This window comes from Sander vitreus, chromosome 2, assembly GCF_031162955.1.
Source record: "Sander vitreus isolate 19-12246 chromosome 2, sanVit1, whole genome shotgun sequence".
In the NCBI taxonomy this organism is placed as follows: domain Eukaryota; kingdom Metazoa; phylum Chordata; class Actinopteri; order Perciformes; family Percidae; genus Sander; species Sander vitreus.
In genome coordinates this window covers 2386707-2410252 of record NC_135856.1, presented here as the reverse complement: position 1 = coordinate 2410252, position 23546 = coordinate 2386707, and the positions used below count along the sequence as shown (strand labels likewise).

Sequence of the window (23546 nt, the reverse complement as noted above, 5' to 3'; positions counted from 1 at the left end):
GGTGTTTTTGATGTTTTGGTGTTTTGGTGTTTTTGATATGTTTTTGGTGTTTTTGGTGTTTTTGATGTTTTTTGATGTTTTTGGTGTTTTTGATGTTTTTGATGTTTTTGATGTTTTTTGATGTTTTTTGGTGTTTTTGATGTTTTTGATGTTTTTGGTGTTTTTTGATGTGTTTTTGGTGTTTTTTGATGTTTTTGATGTTTTTGGTGTTTTGATGTGTTTTGATGTTTTTGGTGTTTTTGATGTGTTTTTGATGTTTTGGTGTTTTTGATGTTTTTAGTGTTTTTGGTGTTTTGATGTTTTTGGTGTTTTTGGTGTTTTTGATGTTTTTTGTGTTTTTGGTGTTTTTGATGTTTTTTAGTGTTTTGATGTTTTTGAGTGTTTTGAGTGTTTTTGATATGTGTTTTGCGTATTTTTGATATTTTTGGTGTAGTGTTTGCAAATTGTTTTTGGTGTTTTTGGTGATTTTAGTGTTTTTGATATGTTTTGGTGTTTTGATACTTTTGGTGTTTTTGGTGTTTTAATTGTTTTTGATGTTTTGGTGTTTTTGAGTGTTTTTTGATGTTTTTAGTGTTTTTTGGTGTTTTTGATGTTTATTTGATAGTGTCGATGTAAAATAGTGTTTTTGATGATGCTGTGTTTTGTCATAGTTCTGATATAGAAAGTTTTGTAAATGTTAAAATAGAGTCACTGCACAGACACGACACTCACACAGAACAACACACACACCCACAGCATACACACGACACACAGCACACACGACATACACACATGAAACACACACACACACACACACACACACACACACACACACCTTCCAGGACAGGCCGTCTCTCCGGTCTCCGTCGACCTCCCTCTGACACAGGGCTCGGACCGGCAGACACTGCCTCCTCCACACCTGCTCGTTCTCCTCGATGATGTCGTGCCACAGCCTGCAGGTGCGCGAGGCGCTGCACAGACTCTCCGCGTCCAGCTCGCCGAAGATCTTCGCGCTCATCTCCGTCGGCAGCGTTTCGGCAAAGTTGTGAGCGTTGGTGGGACGTCAGGGAGGGTCTCTTCTTTGAGAGGAGAAACACCGGCGAGGTCCTGGAGGAGTCGTGCTGCAGCATCATAACTCCGAGTACGGCAGTCAGACAGCCTGGGAAACAGGACGTTAAGTCACCGATGACCTTTCAGTTACACTTCAGGATTGACTTTAAGGCTTCCTGGAAATGTGTGTGTGTGTGTGTGTGTGTGTGTGTGTGACTGTCTATGTGTGTGTGTGTTTGTGTGTGTCTGTGTGTGTCTGTGTGTCTGTTTCTGTGTGCAGGTCTGTGTGTGTGTCTGTGAGTGTGTGTGTCTGTGTGTCTCTATGTGTGTGTGTGTGTGTGTGTGTGTGTCTGTGAGTGTGTGTGTGTCTGTGTGTGTGTCTATGTGTGTTTCTGTGTGTGTGTGTGTGTCTGTGTGTGACTGTCTGTGTGTATATCACTGTGTGTGTGTGTGTGTGTGTGTATCACTGTGTGTGTGTGTGTGTGTGTGTGTGTGTGTGTGTGTGTGTGTGTGTGTGTGTGTGTCTCTATGTGTGTGTGTGTGTGTCTGTCTGTCTGTGTGTGTGTGTGTGTGTGTCTGTGTGTGTGTCTGTATATCTGTGTGTCTGTCTGTCTGTGTGTGTGTGTGTGTGTGTGTGTGTGTGTGTGTATCACTGTGTGTGTGTGTGTGTGTGTGTGTGTGTGTGTGTGTGTGTGTGTGTGTGTGTGTCTCTATGTGTGTGTGTGTGTGTGTGTGTGTGTGTGTGTGTGTGTCTGTGTGTGTGTGTGTGTAGTACACCCACTACAATGCATTACACCACTGCTGCAATCGCACTGAATTGGGTTTGTGGGTGAATAAACGCTTCACTTTTTGCATCAAAGTGTGAATGTCATTGTAAGAAAATCTGATTTTTACCGTTGCTGCAACTCCGAGTAACGTTCAGCTGCACGAGCCTCCGCCCCGGCTAGCGACTGCACGGCTAGCTAGCTAGGTTAGCTAACAGCGACTGAACCCTCTGGTCTGTCTCAGTTTTCAGGCTAAATAACTTGTTATTTTTTTACAGAACAGCGCTGATACACAATGTATGCAGGGGTATTCAAGCACAAGGGGACATGTGTCGTTTAAATGAGCGTTTCTTACCGTCAGCGTGGTCGCTCCGTCTTTTCTGACAGCTGTCTATTTAAATGTCTCAACCAACGGTTGTTTACACACAGACACAGACACACGTCACTGTAGTGTGTTTTGATAAAGTGCGCATGCGTTAAAAGGGTCCCATGAATCGCTGTGCACACATTCGCCGTATTCCATCCAGAATCTAAACTATTTAAAATTTCTTGTTTTTGAGAATAATTCATATGTATATAAACAATCTCAAGATTGATTATAGATAAATAAGTATCATTCGATTATTCGGCATCCATGAAATATACATTGCGTGACTTTAGATTATTTAAATTCCAACATTTTGTTTGGTTCTCGCTGCGGTGAATGACCACTGAGGTAATGAAGCTAGAACTGTAGTCCAAATTAAAAAGTTAAAATGTTGATAATTAAAGTCATGCAATATATGTTACATGTAGGCCGAATTAAAGATTTATTAGTACTAATTCACAGTCTTAAGACTGATTTCATAATGATAAAAACAAATCGTAAATAAACAAGAACACTTTACTTTGAATAAAATCTGAATGGAATACGGTGAGTGGGTGAATTTGTGGCCAGAGGGTCATGTAACGTAAGTTACATGTAGGCCGAATTAAAGATTGATTAGTACTAATTCACAAACAGTCTTAAGATTTCTTTCATAATGATTAAAAAAAATCGTAAATAAACAAGAACATTTTACTTTGAAGAAAATCCGAATGGAATTCGGTGAATGTGTTACTAGGCAGGCACGTTCCCGTTAACAGCGCCAGACGTCATTACGCAGGCTCCGCTGATACCCCGGAAGTTTTGAATCCTGTTTCTGACCACACGAGCTGACAGCGAAGAGTTATAGTTTCTGTGTCGTCGGTTTGTTTTTCAAACCTGAAAGACGAATAATTATCAAGTCTACCTGCACAACAGGTGAGCGGAAGAAGTGTATTATATACAACGTGTATTACTGCATTGCTCGTTGTGACCTTATAACTGACTGACTACTGACAATGAAACAGAAAGTTAGAGTAGTTCTTTAAAAATCCTAATTATCCACCTGTAACGTTATCTTTCAGAATCCTCTTAAACTGCATGTTAAAGTCTTGCATTGTTATGTGTGTTTGTGCCCCCGGGGTGAAGCTCCCTCCGTTCCCGCCCTCAGAGCAGCAGATGTCCGGCTTCGACCTGGTCCGAGTGGACGGTGGCGGCCGCGGGGATCCGATCCACCTGCCGCCGGGGGAGACTGTGCTGGGCAGGGGGCCCTTACTGGCTGTAAGTCCTCCTGTGGCGTTAGTTTACTGTGCTGCCAGTTGAACTCTTTTAACAGTGCACGTTAACCAACATTACGGTAAATGTAGCTGTGGGATGTAACTATTAGGGGTCGACCGATACTGGTTTTTCAGGGGCCGATATCGAAACCTATTATTAGTAGTTAAAGGTCCAGTGTGTGGGAATGTCTCCCGTCTAGCGTTGAGATCATATATCGCAATCAACTCTCTCGCGCCACGCAGTTCAAAGTACGTATTACAGCTACGGTAGCCTCTCTTGCTCTTTTCAATCTCCTTTTTCTTTTTCTGGGCGAAGAAGAAGAAGACTCCTGTTCCTGAAATCTGGGTTTTGAATACGTGTTGGTCCTCCATGTTTCCTTCTTCAGACTTGCCGGGGCCGGGAAGCTACGATACCCGTTAGCAGCATTAGCAGCAGCTGTTAGTTTATCATGTGACAGAGAAAACGTGAAAGGTGGAGCAGTATGTCCTGTATGTCCCTTATATACACACACACACACACACACACACACACACACACACACACACACACACACACACAGGTGGAGCAGTATGTCCTGTATGTCACACACACACACACACACACACACACACACACACACACACACACACACACACACACACACACACACACACAGGTGGAGCAGTATGTCCTGTATGTCCCTTACACACACACACACACACACACACACACACACACACACAGACACACACAGGTGGAGCAGTATGTCCTGTATGTCCCTTACACACACACACACACACACACACACACACAGTGGAGCAGTATGTCCTGTATGTCCCTTACACACACACACACACACACACACACAGACACACAGGTGGAGCAGTATGTCCTGTATGTCCCTTACACACACACACACACACACACACACACACACACACACACACACAGGTGGAGCAGTATGTCCTGTATGTCCCTTACACACACACACACACACACACAGACACACAGGTGGAGCAGTATGTCCCTCAGACACACACACACACACACACACACACACACACACAGGTGGAGCAGTATGTCCTGTATGTCCCTTACGACACACACACACACACACACACACACACACACACACACACTACACACACACACACACACACACACAGGTGGAGCAGTATGTCCTGTATGTCCTTACACACACACACACACACACACACACACAGGTGGAGCAGTATGTCCTGTATGTCCCTTACACACACACACACACACACACACACACACACACACACACACACAGACACACAGGTGGAGCAGTATGTCCTGTATGTCCCTTACACACACACACACACACACACACACAGACACACAAAAGGTGGAGCAGTATGTCCCTCAGACACACACACACACACACACACACACACACACACACACACACACACACACACACACACACACACACACACACAGAGACACAAAGGTGGAGCAGTATGTCCCTCACACACACACACACACACACACACACACACACACACACAGGTGGAGCAGTATGTCCTGTATGTCCCTTACACACACACACACACACACAGACACACAGACACACACAGGTGGAGCAGTATGTCCTTACACACACACACACACACACACACACACACACACACACACACAGGTGGAGCAGTATGTCCTGTATGTCCCTTACTGGCTAACGCATGACTATGGAGCGTCTACCCCAGTTCATGGTCATGATATCCCAATATGTCCCAATAGGAATACTATGAATTGATGGTGGAGGTAAATATAAACGGGCAACACAGGTTTGTATAATGAACAACTGAACACGTTACACACCGGGGCTTTAATGAAACCGATGACGGATATTTAGAACCGATATGCATTCACAGTAAAAATGAAAATCTTATAGTCACAATTAACATCTTGGAATGTTACGAACTCCAACACAAAAGTTTGATTAAATGCTATAAGCAATTATGTAAAAATAACCCTCTGTAATGATGTGATGGGACACATCGCTGCAGAGTTATTGACCTGAAAGTGGCAGAGGAGGAAAGTCAGGGAGTTGGTAAAGTGGACCGGAAATGTCACAGCAAATCTCATGGGGATCTGGCCTGCAGTCGTCCAGACAGTTCCTGTATTGGTCCTCTTTTTGCCGGATGTCCCGTCCCCTTCCTGTGTCTCTGTGTTGGCGTTCTAACCTCCGGCTGATGTGTGAGGACTATGGTTGACTCCTCAGATCTCTGCAGGGTAAATCCAGACAGCTAGCTAGACTATCTGTCCAATCAACGTCCACACGTTCCACCAAAACCAGCTCCTTCCTGAGACTATTCAGCAGAGGCACCGTGGCTCCGTCCGGAGCTTAGCCCCGCCCACGATGATTGTGATTGGTTTAAAGAAAATGCCAATAAACCAGAGCACGTTTTCCTCCCATCCAAGAATGCTGTGTGGCCTAGCCAGACCCTCCTCCGCAGCGCTGTGGAGGAAGGTCTGACTATGAGAGACTATCCAGATCAGTGATCTGTATTTAGACTTTCACCCCTAAAAAAATACCTGAATCATTTTGTACTGAAGCTCTTCTGTTTTTGTTTTTCTTCACGCTGTCTCAGGTCAGTGACAAGAGAGTGTCCAGACTGCACGGGCTGCTGGAGAACCTCAACGGACAGCTGCGTCTCAAACCGGTACGTCCCCGTTAGCTGGACTGTTTTTAAGTGAATGTTTTAAAACACACTAGTGATTTTTCTTTATGTTTGACCATTAGCTTACTTGTTAGCCTTTTCCAAAACGCACCTTCGGTTTTTACCTCATACTCTGCTTCTGACTGGCTAGTAGTCCTTACCTAGGTACTGTCAGGACACGTCCCCTCATACTCTGCTTCTGACTGGCTAGTAGTCCTTACCTAGCTACTGAGCGTGTAGTCCTTACCTAGCTACTGAGCGTGTAGTCCTTACCTAGCTACTGAGCATGTGCGACTGCCAACAAAGATGTTCCAGCAGTGAGAGGTCTCACTCTGTAGCTAAAACAGAGACCTGAACACAGGGTGAAAAGAGGAGCTGCAGCAATGAGCAGTACAACTAAAATATGGTGTTTTTTGAGAATTAAACCATGTAAACCTATTCTGGTACAACCTCTAAATACAATTATGAACCTGAAAATGAGCAGAATATGAGCACTTTAATGTGTATTTGTCTTATTCTGAACTAAGGAATTCCCCCAGTGTGGGATTAATAAAGTCTGTCTGTCTTATCTTAGTAATAAAAGTAATTACAACCGTAATAAAAAATAAAAAAAGCTGCTGTAAGTGCAAGTTCTTAATCTGTGGATGCTGAAACATCATTACACACTTCACGTTTTCCCTCATTTAACCCCTGTGTTGTCTTCACTGTCGTCCATGATCATTCTGGGTCAAAATTGAAAAATGCGTTGTTGTTGTTTTTTTACTCTTTCAGACTTTTTTTTACGCATTTTTTCAAGCTTTTGGCATTTTTTTCAACGTTTTTGTCCCTCTTTTCAACGCTTTTTAAAAAAAATTCATGGACAATAAACCTAATAAAATGACATTATACCTATTTTTTGAGTTTGAAAACAAGCAGATGTTATGAATTACTTTGACTAATAGTTAAGATCGGAGGATGTTGAGTGACTCACAGACTGGTTTATGTCAACGTTTGGTCAGGATGCTGTTTTGAAACCAATTAAAAAATTATTTTCAAATGGCATGACATGAAATAAAACAAATTAAATGGAAGTAATAATTAATCTTACCTGTGAAGACCATGGATGCATGGATGTATATGTTGTATGGGTTCCATACATGCATGCATCCATGTTATTTTGTTAAGAAACCCATATTTCTGATATAAAAAAATGTGTGAGGAAAACACAGGGCTTAAGTAACGGTTGATCGGTTCATCTCTTGTTGTTGTTTTTGACCTTTTTTAGATCCACCTGAACCCGTGCTTTGTTCAGTCGTCCCTGACCGACAGCCCTCGCCCTCTGCGGAGAGACTCCTGGTACCCTCTCCACGATGGAGACTTGTTCTCTCTGCTGCCGGGCCAGTTCATCTACAAGGTTGTGTTCGTGGGCGGAGAGGACCGCACTCCCAGGTACTTGCGCGTCTGAAAAAAAAAAAAACAACTGCTCCTCTCCATGTTAACACTGTGCCAAGTTCAAGACATGAATCTCAAATACTTCAATTATCCCCCCCCCCCGATGATGTCTTGGTGAGCAATTAAATCAAGACACAAAGAGGCTGCTCCTCACTGTTTAATTAAAGGCTTTTATCTTTGCAGAGCAGACTGCGTGGGGCGGATTTTCAAGTGTTCTCTGTTGACCCAATTAAAAAAACCAACATTAGGGAAAGGGTTTCGGTAATCTTTTATCTATGAGGTGGCGTCTCGTCGGTTGTCGTGATGCCACCTCTCTGTTTGAAGTTCAGATCAAACGGACGGGGGAAAGAACACTTGTTGTTGATGTTCAAATCAGCCGAAGCTCATCATTCATGTTTTCATTTCACGTAATACCCTTCCCCAAGAAATCCTCCTTTAGTTTTTCAGGAGATTTGGAAGCTTCAATCTCAATTTTACAGGCTTAAAGGTCCAGTGTGTAACGTGTTTAGTTGTTCATTATAGAAATCTGTGTTGCCCGTTCACAAACTTGTCCTTTTTCATGAATATTTACCTCCACCATCAATTCCAAGTATTCCTTTTGGCTTGAAATGTTACATTTGCATTTGCATGAACTGGAGTAGACGCTCCATATTCATGCTGCATCTAGAAATACGTTAGCAGGTAAGAGACATACAGGACATACGTGTGTGTGTGTGTGTGTGTGTGTGTGTGTGTGAGTGTGTGTGTGTAAGGGACATACAGGACATACTGCTCCACCTTTCACGTTTTCTCTGTCTATGATAAACTAACAGCTGCTGCTAATGTTGCTAACGAGTATCGTAGCTTCCCGGTCCCCGGCAGGTTTGAAGAAGGAAACATGGAGGACCAACACGTATTCAAAACCCAGGTTTCAGGAACAGGAGTCTTCTTCTTCACCCAGAAAAAGAAAAAGGAGATTGAAAAGAGCAAGAGACCGGCTTTTTGGAGCGTGAAGGCTACCGTAGCTGGAATACGTACTCTGAACTGCGTGGCGCGAGAGAGTTGATTGATATATGATCTCAACGCTAGACGGGAGACATTCCCACACATTTTTAACCTTTTAAAGTCATTCTTAAAATGTTTTTTTTTCCCCCCGTAGAAACAGTCAGCTGTTTGAAGAAGAAGACGAACGTCCCGTTTCTCCCGAGCCAGATGTGGAACCCCCTCCTCCTGTCGGACACACCCCACCTCACAATGAGCCGGCACCAGCAGCTCTGTCGGACCAGGAGGAAGCCGACAACGGACGTTTGAACAAGGTTTGTTTGACTCGTGTCTTAGGCCCAAATATCGATGTTCAAACTCGCAGACTTTGAGACGCGTTCCCGCTAAGTGTGTGAGGGCTTAGGGCTGTCCCACTGTCAAATTGTCAAGCGCGCATCGGCTTTCTTGCAGACATTTTGAGCCCCTTTGTGCACCCTTTTTCGTAAGTCTGCATTTTCGCAGACTTTGCCTGAGGAAATTGCCCGCAGTTCATAGCGTTGTGACGTGAAAACACGGGGGTTACCAGGTGAAGCACGAAAGCGTTAAAAAAAAGGAAAACAAGGAGGAGTGGCACATGGGTGTCTGATGCCTGACGTACATGGAAACATTAGCTTAACATAAAGGATTTAAGATGGTCCATCAAAACACAAAGGGCCTATTTTAACATTCTAAGCACACGGCGTGAAACGCCTGGTGCAGGTGTATTTAAATACCACTTTTGTTAGTTTCACTACTTGAAAAAGTGTCCATGCGCCGGGCGCATGGTTCTAAAGGGTTGACCTTAGTGTCTTCATTAATCAGAGGTGTGTTTTGGGCGTAACATGCAATCAACCAATCAGAGATCATCTCCCATTCCCTTTAAAAGCCAGGCGCGTTTGGACCTTGGAGCATTGCTGTTATGATGGAGGATTTGCACCGTAATATTTGTATTTGTAATCTTCTGCATGTGTGTGTGCTGCTGTGCGTCCCTGTGTGTGTAACAAGCATAGTGTGCACGTGCTGTGCACGAGCCTAGGAGCATTTTACTAATGCTCTGTTAAAATAACAATGAAATGCTGCGTTATTGACTTTAGACCAGGTTTTTGTTGGTCAATGGTGCCATCACTTCCCGCTGCCTCAAGATAGCAATACGCCCAGAATGCACCTGAACACACCTCCCTGTAAGACCAGCACGCCCAGAATGCACCTGAACACACCTCCCTGTAAGACCAGCACGCCCAGAATGCACCTGAACACACCTCCCTGTAAGACCAGCACGCCCAGAATGCACCTGAACACACCTCCCTGTAAGACCAGCACGCCCAGAATGCACCTGGACACATCTCCCTGTAAGACCAGCACGCCCAGAATGCACCTGAACACACCTCCCTGTAAGACCAGCACGCCCAGAATGCACCTGAACACACCTCCCTGTAAGACCAGCACGCCCAGAATGCACCTGGACACATCTCCCTGTAAAACCAGCAAACCCAGAATGCACCTGAACACATCTCCCGGTAAGACCAGCACGCCCAGAATGCACCTGAACACACCTCCCTGTAAGACCAGCACGCCCAGAATGCACCTGAACACACCTCCCTGTAAGACCAGCACGCCCAGAATGCACCTGAACACACCTCCCTGTAAGACCACTACGCCCAGAATGCACCTGAACACACCTCCCTGTAAGACCACTACGCCCAGAATGCACCTGAACACACCTCCCTGTAAGACCAGCACGCCCAGAATGCACCAGGACACACCTCCCTGTAAGACCAGCACGCCCAGAATGCACCTGGACACACCTCCCTGTAAGACCACTACGCCCAGAATGCACCTGAACACACCTCCCTGTAAGACCACTACGCCCAGAATGCACCTGAACACACCTCCCTGTAAGACCAGCACGCCCATGGACGCACAGATGGGCGCAGGTGCATTTGCTATTTAAAGGACGTGGGCGCTGGACGGTCTTAAACTAGCAAAGACACTTGCGTTGGGCTTTGCGCTGCGCCGGGTGCAGGATAGGGCCCCAAATCAGAGGAATGCAAGCACAGCTTTAGATTTCAGAGCATAGATTTCTATGTCCTAACATGTTTGGGCATCATCAAGGTATTGTGAAATGTCACCGCAGAGTGCTGTCCCATGCCTCTTTATAGACGCTTTCAATGCTAACAACATAAACAAACGGTACTGCGCTTGTGTGTTACTATGACCCCAAACTTGACTTCTGGCAGACTTCCGTTTGGACTGTAGACAGACTGTAGTTAAAACCATGGGCGATTTTTACACCCCTTTCATTTCATCTCAGCCCCCCTAAAAATTATAATAATAACCTTTTTTTTTTAATACATTTTGGTGCTTCAACATAGAGTTTGCAAACGTGTCTGTTAGTGCCAGAGGACAAACAATCACAGGTTCAAAGGGCTTGAAGCAGGTTTAATATCCTGTGTGTCTGACGCCGATGCTATGCTCCTGTAACCCCGTCAAGGAAAGGGTTAACAGAAACGTAGTGTTGGCCAATCGGAGGAGGTTGTGGGAGACTCCTCCCACCTTTGGCTGAGTCTCTATCTGATCTGTCAGAGGGAGAGCAGGAGACGGTTGTGAAGTTCAACGTTGGTAGTCCCCAGAGAAGAAGTTGGTTATTTCATGCACTATGTCCGTGTCACATTCTCATTCTCTGAATCCGTCTGTATCATATCGAGCCCTTGCAGCCTCTCACTTATCAGGTGACGTCAGTGAGCGTTCAGGGCTTTAGGTCTTAGGATGGAGTTTGGGATTGAGCCAACATCTTTATCAGAAGTGAGGCAGTGCAGCAGGAAGTTATATCACGTCCACCTCTTGTGAGGAAGCTTGTGTTGACGAGAAGTTTTTAATCCTGTTGACATTTCGACCACAGCGTTTGGCCATATGACGCTATAAACCATCAGACAATCTGAATTTGCGTATCTGCTTATCCGCCAAGGATGAGTCATGTTATCGACTGTTGTTTGTCTGTGAGATTGTTGATTTGTTTGTGTGTCCGTCAGCAGGATTACAGAAAAAAGTACTGGCACAATTGTTTTATTTTTATTCATTTTATTTGTTAGGGACCATGTACAATCTTTAACATAAGTGTTACCATATGATGCATTGTACCAGAGTTAGCTTTAGGCTACTTTACATCTGCAGTCCCTAGGCAGGGCACAAGTTAAATCCAACAGTAAAAACATGACATCTAACAAAACAACAAGACAGGTCACAAATCCTACATCAATATAATATAATGAAACTTGGAATGGTGTAGCATGGGCCGAAGAAGAACCCAATACATTTTGGAGCGGATTCAAATCACAAGGCAGATACACACATTATTTTTCACGGGCATTAGTAACCAATCAGCTGGTTCTCCTGGTAAATAGTTAGGAGTCACGATGACGGTGGCCTGTGAGCATTTAAAGGGTAATTTCATTGGTCCAGTATTGACTGGGAACGCTGTAACCGGCAGCCGCCATTATAAACAATACAGTTTTTATTTTACAATCCCATATTTACAGATTTCTTTGACTCATAAACCATCTTATCAGGACTCACAAAACCAAACATTACTGGCCAAAGTGACCAGTAATTATCCAAAACACTTTTCACACAAAACAGAAACGTCCATTCACTTTTTATACCCGGTGTAACAACGACAATAACAACTACTGTGTTCTGTAGACACTATGGGATGTAATAGGCCTTACTCTTAAGGCGCTGACACACCGAGCAGATAATCGGCCGTCAGACAGTCTGGCGAAGTCGGTGACTCGAGTCTGGTCGGTGTGCTCCGTGCCGTCGTCCATCGGAGGAGCCGTCGGCCTTCATTTGGGCCGATTTAACATGTTGAATCTGAGGGCGGGCAGTCAGACTCAATGACCAATCTGATTGGTGGAGAGCTAACCAGGAAATAACGAGCGGGATGAGCGACGAACGCCTCTCAAAATCTTTTAAACTGACCTTTGTTGGTCTGAAATGAAGACAGATTCAGCAGCTGCACGGCCTGTTTCTCTCTTACAATGTTTTCAGAAACACGTTTTGGTGAACTGTTTTAGTCCAATACGAGATCGTATTCTGAACGAGACGCCATGATGATCGGCTGGAGAAGCCAGACCCACGTGATGCATTCGTCATTTCCGTTTTTCCTTTTTTTGGGCGACAATACAGATTAGTGCCGCCTGCTGTTATGGAGATGTATTGCGCCTCGCACACGTGCAGAGCGTACGCTCAAGTCTGCGTCGCTTCGGTGTGTTCTGAGGCACTTTTTGGACCTCCGGGAGCCGACTGATCAGTCCGACTGGCCTTAAAATGAAGCTTTATGACCCAATGAAATATTCAGCAAAATGTTTTCTGTGGCTGCACATCAATTAGAAATTATGATTCATAATTTTTGCAAATTGACTCAAACTTCATCTTGACATATTTGGTGTCTTTAGAAACTGATTTCGTCTGGGAGTGGATATAAATGTCTGTGGATTTAACAGAGGTTGAAATAGATATTGTCCACATAACGTGTGTCGTGATGCATCAAATTATGTTTTGACTCTGTCATCAGATACATATAGTAAACAATCTTGATAATGAAGTGTAAATCAATCACCACAGGAAACAGATTCTGTAAACAAATAAGATGTATAATATATGAATATGTACATTTGTTCCCTTGAATAGAAATATATCAATACATGAAATAAGATGAGTGATTAGTTTACTCTGACAGGAGAGATGATCAGAGGGGCAGAGTTTTTACCACCATCATTATTACCAGGCCAAAGGTATAAGAATAGTTTCTCAGTGAAGGAGCAGCCAGTAAAGGAGTAGATAAGAGCTGCAGCATCTACGTCATAAAAGGAGACCAGACCCTCCTCATAATCCACAAACACCCCCACCTTCTGAGGAGGAGACTTCAGAGAGAGAAGAACTGAAGGGCCATCAGCAGCGTAGTACTCATTTCTCATTTCTCAACACTATAGTCCAGTAACCATCTCTCAGGGCTCAGTGTGATTTGTCCCTTCCTGTTGATCGACTCTCTGGCCACTCCTAAATCCCATTCAGTCTTTCCTTTAACTTGAACCTCAAAGTAAAATCTGCCTGAAGAGAAACTCTGCTTTCCTAAAACACAAGCACAACAAGAAAATCTCTCTGGGTTGTCTGGGAGATTCTTTTTAACCTTACCAGGACATACTTGTTTCCCATCATCAGACAGGATGAGTTTAGGATGTGCTGTATCAGGATCAAGAGTCACATCCACTGCATACTGCTGGACCCTCTTCAGCTCAGACGCAAGCAGCTTCTTCATCTCTTTACTGAGCGTCTCCTCCAGCTGAGCCACAGCTTTCACCACAGTCCCCTCATATGATGGATGGAGGCTGACCTCTGTCCAGTCCTTGGTGGGTGGAGGTTGTTGGATGTTTAGGGACTGGACACTCTGGAGAAGATGGAGGTGGTCTTCAGAGCGTAACACCTGCTCCACCTCAGTGCTTCTCTTCATCAGCTCAGAGATTTCCTGTTCCAGCTCTTTGATGAAAGCTTCGGCCTGTTTTTCTGTTGTTTTCTGCTTCTCTTTGATCGTGTCGATGAGCTCCTTCAGGCCTCTCTCAACAGACTCCTTCAGAGAAGTGAAGACCTGAACACCTTCTGCTATCTCTCTGTCTGCATCTTCCTCACTGAGGTCGACTGAGTGTTTGATCTCCTGAATCTTCAGTCGTCTCTTCTGGATCATCTGCTGAATTTCAGCCTCTGTCTTCCCCAGCTCTACCTTCTTTTCTTCATATTCTTCTTTCAGAGGAACAACATCATGCATCTTGTGGTCTAAAACAGTGCAGAGCATGCAGACGCATGTCTGGTCGGTCTGACAGAACAGCTCCAGAGGTTTATCGTGCTTCGTACACATCCTGCCTTCCAGGTTCTCCACAGGGTCGATCAGCTGATGTCTTTTCAGACCTGACATTGTCAGATGAGGCTCCAGGTGAGTCTCGCAGTAGGAGGCCAGACACACCAGGCAGGACTTCAGGGCCTTCAGTTTGGTTCCAGTGCAGACGTCACAGGGAACTTCTCCTGGTTTGGACACTTGTTGCTCTGAGCTGCTGCTGCTGGCTTTCTGTTGAGCTGACTGTCTGAACTGAGCGACCATCTCAGAGATGAAAGTGTTGACTCTCAAACCAGGTCTTGTGGTAAAACCCTCCTTACAGATGGGACAAAGGCACTGGTCATTAGTATCCCAGTGTTCAGTGATGCAGTTTTTGCAGAAGTTGTGTCCACATGATGTGGTGACAGGATCAGTGAACACATCCAGACAGATGGAGCACAGAAACTGATCTTCAGATGGCAGATAGTTTGCAGCAGCCATATCTACACATAGTGTGAAAGAAAAGAAAAACATTAAATCCAAAATGCAGTTTTAAAGGTCCCATGGCCTGACAATGTCACTTTATGAGGTTTTTTAACATTAATATGAGTTCCCCCAGCCTGCCTATGGTCTCCCAGTGGCTAGAAATGGTGATAGGTGTAAACCGAGCCCTGGGTATCCTGCTCTGCCTTTGAGAAAATGAAAGCTCAGATGGGCCGATCTGGAATCTTCTCTTTATGATGTCATAAGGGGAAAGGTTACCTCCCCTTTCTCTGTTTTGCCCAACCAGAGCATTTGGCCCCCCCATGAGAAAATGAGGGGGGGCATGCTACCCTGGGGGAGATTTGTTTCACCATTTACAGCAGCTATATACACTATATTTCAAGATATTTGGGATAAAACAAACTGCGCCAACCTGCACCACCAAACATAACGGTGTTCTAGCCAATAACCAACAAGAAGGATTTGGGGGTGGGGGTTGGGGGGGTTAGTTAGCTAGAGTGGTATGAATAGCATCACATTATCTAGGAACCTACTTTTGTTACACTACGCTGGAATAGCGTTCACACGATGATTGGTGATATTTCCTCAGTAATGTAACTTTTGCTCCATTGATTTGCAGGTTTTAAAACCCTAAAAGATTTTGGGGCGTTTCAGAAAACATTCGGGGGCTGGAGCCCCAGAAGCCAGACCTTCACTCCGCCCCTGTGTCCAAGTGTCATTAAAGAACAGCACTGCTAACAAAGCTCTGCTTACTTGAACACATTTAATATACTCCAGCTGCTTCACAATAAAAGCCTCCCACTGAGACTGTTTGAAGCTGTTAAAGTGAGCTACTGTATAGTGGGCCTGTAGACAAACAGCCATAGTTATATTGTTACCAACTTCACAAGATATTAAAAGAGAGGACCTTCCTGCCTGAGTAGAGCTGAAGTTTAGTGTTAATCCTGCTTGTAGAAAGTGTAAATCTGATCAGCTGTACTCACCAGTGTTTGGCAGAGACTCTGCTGTGTTGTTGACAAAGACCTGATGAAGTCAGTTTGAGTTTTCTTTCAGAGAGAAACAGAGACTTGTCTCGACTGCAGCGTGGCTGACACTCTGACAACCTTAACTTTCATTTCTGGAGTGTGACGTTGAAGCTCTCCTCTTTCCAGTGTTGCTCCTCCTCTTACTGCAGCTCAGGTGTTAGGTTTCGTTTTCTCAGATTTACAGTTAGAGTTACAGTTATTGTGAAATACCAGGGCGTTGTCTGGTTGATATGGAGCAAAGGTCATGCTATAACTAACAGGTTATTATGTTTGTTGAAACTTTAAGGTGCCTCAGCTGTACTTTAACCAGAAGAGTTTAGTTTATTGGACACAAAGAGCGAGACGTCGCACAGATATGCAACACATCAATGATAACACAATGAAGTCCAAGACTTGTTTTTGTTGTCCTTTTTCCCTTTATTTCAGAGTGACAGTGGAGCTTGCTCTTGAGCAAGGCACCGAACCCCCAATTGCTCGGGCGCCTTTCCATGGGCAGCTCCCTCACTCTGACATCTCTCCATTAGTGCATGTAGAGGTACTGAGCATGTGTGTGTAATAACAGAGTGAAAACATTGTAATTTCCCCTTGCGGGATTCATAAAGTATACATTATTATTATTATTATTATTATTATTAAGACGAAGGCAGCAGTCTCAAAAGAGGTCGAAAACCATTAGAAATTGGGTCATGTCGAGATCTGCAGCTACTCGAAGGGAGTTTTGGTCGGTTCCGTACGCACCATGTGGTGGCGTTAGGTAAGCGACTTGTAGTCGACGTCAGGTAAGCGACTTGTAGTCGACGTTAGGTAAGCGACTTGTAGTCGACGTCAGGTAAGCGACTTGTAGTCGACGTCAGGTAAGCGACTTGTAGTCGACGTCAGGTAAGCGACTTGTAGTCGACGTCAGGTAAGCGACTTGTAGTCGACGTCAGGTAAGTGACTTGTAGTCGACGTCAGGTAAGCGACTTGTAAGCGACTTGTAGTCGACGTCAGGTTAGGTAAGCGACTTGTCGACATGTAGTCGACGTCAGGTAAGCGACTTGTAGTCGACGTCAGGTAAGCGACTTGTAGTCGACGTCAGGTAAGCGACTTGTAGTCGACGTCAGGTAAGCGACTTGTAGTCGACGTCAGGTAAGCGACTTGTAGTCGACGTCAGGTTAGGTAAGCGACTTGTAGTCGACGTCAGGTAAGCGACTTGTAGTCGACGTCAGGTTAGGTAAGCGACTTGTAGTCGACGTCAGGTAAGCGACTTGTAGTCGACGTTAGGTAAGCGACTTGTAGTCGACGATCAGGTAAGCGACTTGTAGTCGACGCCAGGTAAGCTACTTGTAGTCGACGCCAGGTGCGACTTGTAGTCGACGTTAGGTAAGCGGCATGTAGTCGACGCCAGGTAAGCGGCTTGTAGTCGACATCAGGTAGTCGACTTGTAGTCGACGTCAGGTAGCGTACTTGTAGTCGACGCTAGGTAAGCGACTCTGTAGCTCGACGCTAGGTAAGCTTTACTTGTAGTCGACGCCAGGTAAGTCGACTTGTAGTCGACGCCAGGTAGCTTTACTTGTAGTCGACGCCAGGTGAGTGACTTGTAGTCGACGCCAGGTAAGTGACTTGTAGTCGACGCCAGGTGTTTAATTTGTAGCTGACGTTAGGTTAGTAGCTACTGTAGTCGACGCCAGGTGTTTGACATATGTAGTCGACGCCAGGTGCTTTACTTGTAGTCGACGCCAGGTAAGTCGACATGTAGTCGACGCCAGGTGTTTACTTGGTAGTCGACGCCAGGTGTTTACTTGTAGTCGACGCCAGGTGTTTACTCTGTAAGCTACTCTGTAGTCGACGTCAGGTAAGCTGACTTGTAGCTCGACGCTATAAGCCACCATGCAGCTCGACGCCAGGTAAGCTGACTTGTGTTTACTTGTAGTCGACGTCAGGTGTTTACTTGTAGCTCGACGTCAGGTAAGCTGACTTGTAGTCGACGCCAGGTGTAGCGCTTTGTAGTCGACGTCAGGTAAGCGACATGTAGTCGACGCCAGGTAAGCTGCACTTGTAGTCGACGCCAGGTGTTTAACTTGTAGTCGACGTCAGGTGTTTACTCTGTAGTCGACGCTATGTTTGCTACTTGTAGTCGACGCTAGGTGTTTGACTCTGTAGTCGACGTCAGGTGTTTACTCTGTAGTCGACGTCAGTGTTTACCTGTAGCTCCACGCCAGGTAAGCTGACATGTAGTCGACGCCAGGTAGCGACTTTGTAGTCGACGCCAGGTGTTTGACATGTAGTCGACGCCAGGTAAGCTAACTTGTAGTCGACGCCAGGTGTTTGACCTGTAGTCGACGCCAGGTGTTTGACCTGTAAGCTACTCTGTAGTCGACGCCAGGTAAGCTTACTTGTAGTCGACGCTAGGTGTTTTACTTGTAGTCGACGCCAGGTAAGCTGACTTGTAGTCGACGCCAGGTAAGCTGACTTGTAGTCGACGCCAGGTAAGCTACTTGTAGTCGACGCCAGGTAAGCGACTTGTAGTCGACGTCAGATAAGCGTGCATGTAGTCGACGCCAGGTAAGCTTTAACTTGTAGTCGACGTCAGGTAAGCTACTTGTAGCTCGACGCCAGGTGCTTTACTTGTAGTCGACGCTATGTTTACCTGTAGTCGACGCTAGGTAAGTTTAACTTTGTAGTCGACGCCAGGTGTTTAACTTGTAGTCGACGCCAGGTAGCTTTACTTGTAGTCGACGTCAGGTAGCTTTACTTGTAGTCGACGCCAGGTGGGTAAGCTACTTGTAGTCGACGTTAGGTAAGTAGCGACTTGTAGTCGACGTCAGGTAAGCGACTATGTAGTCGACGTCAGGTGTTTCGACATGTAGTCGACGTCAGGTGTCTACTTGTAGTCGACGTCAGGTGAGCGACATGTAGTCGACGTAGGTAAGTTTACTTGTAGTCGACGCCAGGTGCTTTACTTGTAGTCGACGCCAGGTGTTTACTTGTGTTTACTTGTAGTCGACGCCAGGTGAGCGACTTGTAGTCGACGCTAGGTAAGCGACTTGTAGTCGACGCCAGGTAAGTGACTTTGTAGTCGACGTCAGGTAAGTTTACTTGTAGTCGACGCCAGGTAAGTCGACTTGTAGTCGACGTCAGGTAAGTCTACTTGTAGTCGACGTCAGGTGTTTACATGTAGTCGACGCCAGGTAAGTTTCACTTGTAGTCGATGTCAGGTAAGTTTACTTGTAGTCGACGCCAGGTGCTTTACCCTGTAGTCGACGCCAGGTAAGCGTACTCTGTAGCTCGACGCCAGGTAAGCTGCACATGTAGTCGACGCCAGGTGAGCGACTTTGTAGTCGACGCCAGGTAAGCTACATGTAGTCGACGCCAGGTGTTTACTTGTAGCTCGACGCCAGGTGTTTAGTACATGTAGTCGACGCCAGGTGTTTACTTGTATGACGCTATGTAGCGACTTGTAGTCGACGTTAGGTGTTTAACTTGTAGTCGACGCTATAAGCTTTACTCTGTAGTCGACGTCAGGTGTTTACTTGTAGCTCGACGCTAGGTGTTTACTCTGTAGTCGACAGCTAGTGTTTACTTTGTAGTCGACGCTAGGTAAGCTTTACTCTGTAGTCGACGTTATAAGCTGACTCTGTAGCTCGACGCCAGGTAATGCACTTGTAGTCGACGCTAGGTAAGCATCTGTAGTCGACGCCAGGTGTTTACTCTGTAGTCATCGTATGTAAACGACTTTGTAGTCGACGCCAGGTAAGCGACTCTGTAGTCGACGTCAGTAAGCGACTTGTAGTCGACGTTATAGTGTTTACTTTGTAGTCGACGTCAGGTGTTTACTTTGTAGTCGACGCTATAAGCGACTTGTAGTCGACGTTAGGTGTTTACTTGTAGTCGACGCCAGGTGTTTAGCTACTGTAGCTCCACGCCAGGTAAGCTGTGCATGTAGCTCGACGCCAGGTAAGCTTACTCTGTAGTCGACGTCAGGTAGCTTACTGTAGTCGACGCCAGGTAGGCTTTACATGTAGTCGACGCCAGGTAAGCGTACATGTAGTCGACGCCAGGTAGTTTACTCTGTAGTCGACGCCAGGTAAGCGGCATGTAGTCGACGCCAGGTGTTTCAACATGTAGTCGACAGCGTTGCATGTAGTCGACGCCAGGTGTGTAACAGTCGACGCCAGGTAGTTTACATTTGTAGTCGACGCCAGGTGTACAGCTTACGTCATGTAGTCGACGCCAGGTGCTGACTTTGTAGTCGACGCCAGTGTAAGCTTGCACTGTAGTCGACGCCAGGTGTTGACTTGCAGTCGACGCCAGGTGCTTTACCGGTAGTCGACGCCAGGTGACATGTAGTCGACGCCAGGTAAGCGACTTGTAGTCGGCGTCAGGTAAGCGACTTGTAGTCGGCGTCAGGTAGCGACTATGTAGTCGGCGTCAGGTAGCGACTTGTAGTCGGCGTCAGGTAGCGACTATGTAGTCGGCGTCAGGTGAGCGACTTGTAGTCGGCGTCAGGTAAGTCGACGTCAGGGGGCGACTTGTAGTCGGCGTCAGGTAGCGACTTGTAGTCGGCGTCAGGTAAGCGACTTGTAGTCGGCGTCAGGTAAGCGACTTGTAGTCGGCGTCAGGTAAGCGACTTGTAGTCGGCGTCAGGTAGCGACTTGTAGTCGGCGTTAGGTAGCGACTTGTAGTCGACGTCAGGTAGCGACTTGTAGTCGACGTCAGGTAAGCGACTTGTAGTCGGCGTCAGGTAAGCGACTTGTAGTCGACGTCAGGTAGCGACTTGTAGTCGGCGTCAGGTAGCGACTTGTAAGCGACTTGTAGTCGACGTCAGGTAGCGACTTGTAGTCGGCGTTATAAGCGACTTGTAGTCGGCGTTAGTAAGCGACTTGTAGTCGACGTCAGGTTAAGCGACGTGTAGTCGACGTCAGGTTAGCGACTTGTAGTCGACGTCAGGTAAGCGACTTGTAGTCGACGTCAGGTTAGGTAAGCGACTTGTCGACATGTAGACGTCAGGTAAGCGACTTGTAGTCGACGTCAGGTAAGCGACTTGTAGTCGACGTCAGGTAAGCGAGGTAAGCGACTTGTAGTCGACGTCAGGTAAGCGACTTGTAGTCGACGTCAGGTAAGCGACTTGTAGTCGACGTTAGGTAAGCGACATGTAGTCGGCGTCAGGTAGCGACTTGTAGTCGGCGTCAGGTGAGCGACTTGTAGTCGACGTCAGGTAAGCGACTTGTAGTCGACGTCAGGTAAGCGACTTGTAGTCGACGTTAGGTAAGCGACTTGTAGTCGACGTCAGGTAAGCGACTTGTAGTCCGTCTAATTCCGTATTTTCCCATAGCATTTTACTTAACTATCTTGCAAAAAACGGTGACATTCTTAACATTTAAAAAAAATGTTATCGGTATTTTTATAAGTCGATCGGTTCGATTCTCGAAGATGGGTCCCATGGAGGCAAAGGGAAGGGGCGGGACTTTGGCTCTCTATTTAAGCTGCGTATTTCCCCCTCTCCCTCCCTTGTCAACGCTGCTGCTGTCCTGCACCTGTATCGCTGCCTGCCTTCAGCCCTTCCTTGCAGCATCCTCCTGCAGGCTCCGGCCTGGGGGGGGGAGATACTTTATCATACTGTGGGGGAGTGATGAGGTCGGAGTCTGGCCGCCAAACTCAATGTTGTGCTGTTATAATAAACATTTCAAACGGGAGTTGTGTGACTGAACTTGTCAAAACTGTGGCAGCTTGAAGAGTAGCAGCACGGCTTCTGTTTTTGCCTTGTTTGAAAAATACATGAATAAAGTCTTTGTGTTTTTTTCTTATTATTTGTATTATTTCCATCAAGAAGTAATACATACAGCATACTGTGTAATGTCATACTCCAATCAGAGTACAACTCCTACTTGTAACACTATTCCTCTACTCCACAGGATCTTAAACCACACTCATGCATGCTCATACTTACTTATACGTACCCACCTCCCCAACATACACGCGCCATGCTTCCACTCCTCCACATGTACCATTCATTCCCACTCATCCACATATATCTTTCACACAAACCCAAACACCAACACACAGTTTGACACCACTTTTTCTTCTGCTTCATGTAGGCAGACTGTGCACAACCAACGGAAGAGGAGGACGACCGAAGACACGTCGCTCCACCTGTAACCAAGAGGAGAGTTTTACCGGCGTGGATGATGGCGGCAGTGGCAGATACACACAGCCCCTCCTCCTCTTCCTCCACTCCCAAAGGTATTTCATCTCATGTGACTGCTTACATTTGACAAACTTAAACCTGAACTACTCAGATCTGTGATCGGATGCGTCTCTTTGCGTCTAAATACATTTATTGGGTCAGTTCCCTTTTTCTATTTCCGCGTCTCCCTCGTGTTGTCGTCCCCGTCGACCATTATGCAACTTTTTTTAGTTTTTCTGGGTCAAAATGTAAACAAAATTCCAACGTTTTGGTCGTCTTTTTTTCCCCGACACTTTTGTCACATTTTTTTCGAAGTTTCTGTGAATATTTTTCTGTCCTTCTTTTGACGTTTTTTTTTTTAAGCTTTTCCCATGTTTTTGTCACTTTTCCTGACATTTCTGAAGATTATACTGACGTTTTTGTCACTTTCTTCGAAGTTTTTGTCACTTTCTTCGAAGTTTTTGTCACTTTCTTCGACGTTTTTGTCACTTTCTTCGACGTTTTTGTCATTGTTTCGACGTTTTTGTCACTTTTTTCGACGTTTTTGTCACTTTTTTCGACGTTTTTGTCGTTTTTTTTCGACGTTTTTGTCATTTTTTCGACGTTTTTGTCACTTTCTTCGACGTTTTTGTCACTTACTTCGAAGTTTTTGTCATTGTTTCGACGTTTTTGAGAGCGTAGGTACAGTCAGGTCCATAAATATTGGGACATCGACACAATTCTAATCTTTTTGGCTCTATACACCACCACAATGGAGTTGAAATGAAACGAACAAGATGTGCTTTAACTGCAGACTTTCAGCTTTAATTTGAGGATATTTACATCTAAATCAGGTGAACGGTGTAGGAATTACAACAGTTTGTATATGTGCCTCCCACTTTTTAAGGGACCAAAAGTAATGGGACAGATTAACAATCATAAATCAAACTTTCACGTTTTAATACTTGGTTGCAAATCCTTTGCAATCAATTCCAGCCTGAAGTCTGGAAGGCATAGACATCACCAGACGCTGGGTTTCATCCCTGGTGATGCTCTGCCAGGCCTCTACTGCAACTGTCTTCAGTTCCTGCTTGTTCTTGGGGCATTTTCCCTTCAGTTTTGTCTTCAGCAAGTGAAATGCATGCTCAATCAGATTCAGGTCAGGTGATTGACTTGGCCATTGCATAACATTCCACTTCTTTCCCTTAAAAAACTCTTTGGTTGCTTTTCGCAGTATGCTTCGGGTCATTGTCCATCTGCACTGTGAAGCGCCGTCCAATGAGTTCTGAAGCATTTGGCTGAATATGAGCAGATAATATTGCCCGAAACACTTTCAGAATTCATCCTGCTGCTTTTGTCAGCAGTCACATCATCAATAAATACAAGAGAACCAGTTCCATTGGCAGCCATACATGCCCACGCCATGACACTACCACCACCATACTTCACTGATGAGGTGGTATGCTTTGGATCATGAGCAGTTCCTTTCCTTCTCC

At 45.5% G+C, this 23546-nt stretch overlaps 2 protein-coding genes and 1 pseudogene across 4 annotated transcripts in view; 1 reads left to right on the top strand and 2 right to left on the bottom strand.

Moving 5' to 3' along the window:
* Window positions 1–2235, bottom strand: part of LOC144532216 (F-box only protein 48-like) — an 8629-nt gene extending 6394 nt beyond the window's left edge. The window contains 3 exon segments of the mRNA XM_078272864.1: window positions 815–1037; window positions 1039–1138; window positions 2149–2235. Of these exon segments, the coding sequence (XP_078128990.1) occupies window positions 815–1037; window positions 1039–1112 (297 nt within the window). The 5' untranslated portion in view covers window positions 1113–1138; window positions 2149–2235.
* A 699-nt stretch (window positions 2236–2934) lies between these two features.
* Window positions 2935–23546, top strand: part of aplf (aprataxin and PNKP like factor) — a 37426-nt gene continuing 16814 nt past the window's right edge. Inside the window, exons 1-6 of one of the 2 annotated variants that reach the window (XM_078272829.1) lie at window positions 2935–3075; window positions 3308–3417; window positions 6012–6083; window positions 7345–7508; window positions 8650–8806; window positions 21983–22127. In XM_078272829.1, coding sequence (XP_078128955.1) covers window positions 3316–3417; window positions 6012–6083; window positions 7345–7508; window positions 8650–8806; window positions 21983–22127 — 640 coding nt within the window. In that variant the 5' untranslated portion in view covers window positions 2935–3075; window positions 3308–3315. Of the gene's footprint in view, window positions 3076–3285; window positions 3418–6011; window positions 6084–7344; window positions 7509–8649; window positions 8807–21982; window positions 22128–23546 lie in introns of both variants that reach the window. The other variant, XM_078272820.1, reaches the window with a different exon arrangement.
* On the bottom strand, window positions 11569–16039 carry LOC144532188 (E3 ubiquitin-protein ligase TRIM21-like; annotated as a pseudogene). The gene is made up of 2 exons (XR_013503315.1): window positions 15864–16039; window positions 11569–14879 (listed from the first exon to the last, which is right to left on the bottom strand). The product of XR_013503315.1 is annotated as an E3 ubiquitin-protein ligase TRIM21-like (transcript).